Source organism: Crocodylus porosus, unplaced genomic scaffold (assembly GCF_001723895.1).
Source record: "Crocodylus porosus isolate Cpor-Errol unplaced genomic scaffold, CroPor_comp1, whole genome shotgun sequence".
NCBI lineage: Eukaryota > Metazoa > Chordata > Crocodylia > Crocodylidae > Crocodylus > Crocodylus porosus.
The window spans coordinates 200194024-200199212 of NW_017728906.1; the positions used below are offsets into that span (position 1 = coordinate 200194024).

The window sequence follows — 5189 nt, forward strand, 5'->3', positions numbered from 1 at the left end:
TAAATTCAAAGAAATAAGTTGAATTGTAATACTACGCTCTTCCGATCTGAATAGCTAAGCTAAGCAAAGCTAAGCTAAGCTAAATCCTAACCACTGCTTCAGAACAATAAAAAGGAGCAGGCAGGTCTCACTCTCAGCGTTCTCTCACATAGCTGCTGACTGGGAATGAGCTGCAAAAGGCACAGAAGGGCTGGAAACAGAGGCTTTTATGATTTCTTTAGTCCAACCCCACAGACACTGTTTAAAACAGAGGCGTTTATGCTTTTTTTACTCCAACCCCACAGATGCAGCCATTGGAAATGTAGCCAGGGACAAATCCTTCTCATTGGCTGCCTACAGACATCAGTCTTCCCCCCCACTCCCCCTCCCTCCCCCCCACTTTCTGTCCCTTCCCTGTTCCCCATCCCTCTTCTAAAAGGAGGGAGGCTAATGACAAGGGCCAGCTGGAATATTTCTGCCCACACTGGTTTTCATTGGAAATCTGGTTGTCAGCAAAATGGCAGGAGCGGGTCCAAAGCATCCGAAGCAGATCCAAAGTGCTTCGGATGCCCTCAACCCACTCCAGACACTATTTCTGAGACCCCACTTCAATCTGGACATGCCTCTTCGGACACCAAAACATCCAAAGTGGCTCCGAATCTGAAGCGGGATCCAAAGACTCACACAGCCCTAGTGTTAGGCCACCTAGGTCCATAGTCCATTCCAGTCCCTTTAGAAACTGGACCTTTACTCCTCACTCATTTCATCACTTTTAGAAAATGTTACACAGGGATTATTTTTCCAGGAAGTGTACTGGCATAGTAGTATACTGTGGAGGGTATGGAGAGAGGGAAAGCCTAAGTCTCTCTGCATTATTAATCAAAATATGCATGAATAATTAGCATGGCCACCAATGTCAGCCAACAGCCAGACAGAGACCAGCATCACCCTGATATTTTAGCTCTTCAAGCCAGGGTTTGCCCAGGCTCCATTCACCAGGGAGTGATGCATTTTCAGGGAGTGAAGAGCACGCTCAACTCTGTGCAATGGCAATCCCTGTAGGGCCCAAAGTCCAGCTAAGTCCCTGCCTGTGCTTTCATCCCCCAGGTGGTGCCACAAACACAGCTGAAGCACATCCTGTCTCTGTGGCAAGTCCTGTCAGTGAGGAGATCAGTGCTGCTTGTGCAGATGAATCAGGTAACAGAGGAAATTGCTCTCTCCAGGAAAATGTAAGCAGGGAGGAGGAGGGAGGGTAATGACAAATGCCAGCTGGAATATCTCTGCTGACACTGGTTTCATTGGAAATCTGGTTTTCAGCAAGTTGGGAGTCATCAACTCTCTACTGGTGATGTTAATCTAAGTGAATACACAAAACCTGCAAGCTTTTCAGTGAAAAAAGGATCTTCTTGGTGTCTTGCAACTGAGCTAGATCACAGCCATGTGGCACAAGTGTGAAAATCTGCAGAAAACCTGGACTAGGAGCTCTGACTCCAAGGTTGAAATCAGCAAGCTCCACATGTTTTAGCAGAAAATCTCTTGTTACTTCATTCACCCCAAGTCACCTCAGCTGGGACTTGAACCTATATCTCTCACATGGTAGTCAGGAACACTGTCACACAGCCACCACTTGGGGCACTGTTCTTGCCTGCTAGTTGTCTTGTCCCTCCCAAAGCCCGGCCTCACTTTCAGCTGCCTGTCCTCTGGTTGGAGGAGCTGGATGTAGAGCTGGGAACCCCTCAGGTCACTACTCAGATCCTTCCTGGAGCGGGGGAGCCTCTCCTGCTGGCTGCAGCCTCTCCCAAGGGATCCTGGAGCCCAGTGGGGAGCCTCTCCTGTTGGCTACATGCTGAGCTGCTAAGGGTCGTACTCCTGCCTGCAGGTCCTGCTCTTTCAGGGCACTGCTGCTGGCCTAGCTCTTGCCAGTTCTGTGAAGCTCCTTCCTTGTTGTCCCTCACTAGTCTCTCCTGAGTCAGCCCACATTGCCCCTTTTATCCCCCTCTAGGTGACCCAAGAGGCCAATCGGGACACAGGGTAGTGAGTCTCTGGGGCCTCATTGGTGTGGAAAAGGAATCCCAAGTCCTCCAATCATCTTTTACCCTTTCAATACCCCTGGGCCAGCTAGCACATCACAGATATAAGCAACCAGGGTGTAGACCAGCATCTCCTTTCTGGGGCCACATGAAAGACCCAGCACAGACATGATCTTGAAGAGCAAGAACCCACCTCAGCTTGCACTTTGCATGTAAAAGAGGATAAAGCAGGGGGGAAAAAATGAAGAGGAGCTAACTGGAAAATGCTCCTTGTTGAACATGAGGGCTATTCCACAGCACAAAGCAAAACATTCAGGTCACCTGGGCATTTTGACTGGCCTTTGCCAGTACTCCTGCTGGCACTTAAAGCTGGAGGTTCCTTGGCTAGGGGACAGGCAGCACAGGAGCAGGAAGGAAAAGCAAAACAAAAAATTGGGCAGGAAGGACAGTGAAGGAAGCAGGCAGCAGAGCAGGCAGGAGAGGGTATCAGAGTGGCACTTAGAAAGGTGCAGGTGTAATGTGTGGCATTCCTGCCAAAAAAAGTTGACTCCCACTGTTAGGTGGGGACACCAGTTTTGAACCAAATGAGGATTATCCTCCATTAGACAACCTCTACCACCAGCTAATACCGGGTGCTGTCTGCAATGCATGTGTCACTGTGTCCACTCCTGACCGGTTTTTCATTTCAGAATCCCTTTTTGCTGGTGGACAAGAGATACCAAGAGGAGCTGGAGGCTACGGAGAGGGAGAATCTAAAAAAGGCTTTATCCACCATCAACATTGATTTCTTCATCACTGACCTGCATGAATTGATTGTGGTGACTTTAGCTGACTACAAACCAGAGTGGGAGTGAGAATGAATTTCTTCTCTTTTCAAATGTGCTTTTTTTTTTTTATCAGTAGGAAAATGTAGATCTAGGTGAAAAAATTGGTTGGCTGCTGCCTGATCCTTGCAGCTTGCACTGTCAGCATGCTTTGATGCATGTTGATTTGTAGTCCATTGTTGTGGATGTGGGATTTTTTTTACCTGAAATATTATTTTATAAGTATTAAGAAAGAATAGGGATCATACATTCAATGTGCTAAATTTCCCTGCCCAGTACCCATACACTTTAAATTAAAAGTGTGAGTTTAGATGATGGAGTATTTTAAGGACAGCTCTTCAGAAATGTACAAAGATGACTAAAAAGGGGTGTTTTGGGGCTAGTCACTACTTAATTGATATTAAATGGAGGAGACCAAGAAACTACAGGTGACCCTCGCCAGTCGTGGAGGATACATTCTCGTATACCCCACGAATGGTGAAATGCACGAATAAGGCACTGTGCTCACAAACGCAGTGCCCTCAGTGGCTGGGGTGTGGGGCATGGCTCTGGCAGCAGGAGCCCGGCAGCAGGAAGTGCGGCACTCCCGTGGAGCTCTGGTAAGTGTATAAACTGTATATAAAACGTGGGTTTGGCGTATACAACTATTTGAAACCACAAATTCTGAACCTGCAAACAGTGAGGGTTTCCTGTATTTTCTATTTCTCCCAACTCAAGAATAGGGGGTATACGTTTTGGGAGGAGGCATTCAATTGGACATGGAAACCCAATCAAAGAAAGTATTTTGGGATAAAGTTCATATTTAGCCCATAAATCTAAGAGTCAGAAGTTCTTTCAAGTTTAAAATCATCTCTAATAATTAGAGACCAGGATGAGATCTCTTGTAGAAGGTAGATTATTCTTCTGCAGATTTCTTCCACCATCCTCTGAAGCATCTTCTTTAGCCCCTTCTTGGTCTCGCCCCATCTGGCAGTTCCCATGTTCCACAGCATGGGACACAGCATTGTAGCCCTGGTACAGTCACGTGGATGTAACCTGAACACCTCCATTTAGAACTAGACAGAATAATCTCTCACCATTCATACCAGCATCCCCTTCCAGGAGCGGCAGTTTAGGGAAACCTTTAGTACAAATGAAGCCCCAATCAGTAAAACATATAAGGAGGTTCTTACAGTTTTTGTGCCAGGCCCAAATTCCCCATGGTTCTGTATACAACTACAATCAGACATTAGAGAGTTCAAGTGTTAGGCACCTGGCCTCAGGAGAGCCGTTGTTTGACCTGATTTAAGCTCTTAGGACAACCTATAGTTCCATAGTGGATAGACTTAAGTGCCTCTGAAGAGCAATGTAAGCTTAGATACCTAGGCACTTGTACTCAGAAAAAGAGGATGTAGGCAACTCCAGAGTGCAATTCAGATATCCCCCAAGGAGCTGGAGATAATCAACAGGCATCACCAGTACCCTAGGGGTCTAGAGCATCCCCTGCTAAATAAGGGGAGACCTAGGATCTAGGCCATAGTCAGCCAAAGAGTCCTCAAACCCAAATTTCCATCTTCCCAGCAGGGTACCCTGACTGCCAGTTGACAGACTAGACTAGGTAGATGTATTCTTTCCGCTCACTTTAAAACTAAGCTGTTATCCAAGTGCATAGTCATTGATCCAGAAGGGGAGCAAACAAGAGGGGTGTGACTGTAAAATGGACACAGCTAGAAGCAGAGAGTCCTGAGTTCTGCTCCCTGTTGCCGGGGTCCTTTATGTACTTTACATGAGACATTTCATTAAGTGGAAAACCCTAAATATCCTTGGCAGCACAGAGCAGGTCCCAGGTCTCCTTTCAGGTATGAAGCAGGCCATCAGTATCTGAGATGAGGTGAGCCCAGTCCTGTCTTCTCTTCTACTCACCACTTTCTTTTCCAAACCTCTGTTCTGCAACATTAAACTTATGTTTTCTCTTAAAATAGGATAGTGGAGATCTTCAAAGCATATTTAGAAGAAGAGGAAAAAGAAGACAATTATATTGAAAAGCTGATCAGCACTTTGAGCCCACACCTGCAGATGAAGAAAGTCATTTCAGTCTGGAAAACTGCTGTGCAGACCAGCAAATTATATGGCTGCAACTACAAGCATGAATGAACTATCCACTATGACTCTTCTCTACTGTGCAATGTTAGGGCATTTGCTATGTCCTCATCTCCCTTGCTTTTACCTTCAGCATAGTGTAGGTTGCTTCAGCGGTTTCAGCTTATGTGCCTTGTAGCTGTGAGTAAGGATTTGGAAGGAAAAACCTGCAGCACCCTTATAGGCTCGGCAGTGCTACGTTGGATAGCACTACAGAAGAAAGAGACTTAGGGGTCAT

At 46.4% G+C, this 5189-nt stretch overlaps 1 protein-coding gene across 1 annotated transcript in view; it reads left to right on the top strand.

Moving 5' to 3' along the window:
- The window catches only part of LOC109306868 (E3 ubiquitin-protein ligase RNF213-like), a 22580-nt gene extending 17444 nt beyond the window's left edge, over positions 1-5136 (top strand). The window contains exons 6-8 of the mRNA XM_019530502.1: positions 1087-1176; positions 2699-2859; positions 4795-5136. Of these exons, the coding sequence (XP_019386047.1) occupies positions 1087-1176; positions 2699-2859; positions 4795-4966 (423 nt within the window). The 3' untranslated portion in view covers positions 4967-5136. The remainder of the gene's footprint in view (positions 1-1086; positions 1177-2698; positions 2860-4794) is intronic.
- The last annotated feature ends 53 nt before the right edge of the window (positions 5137-5189 follow it).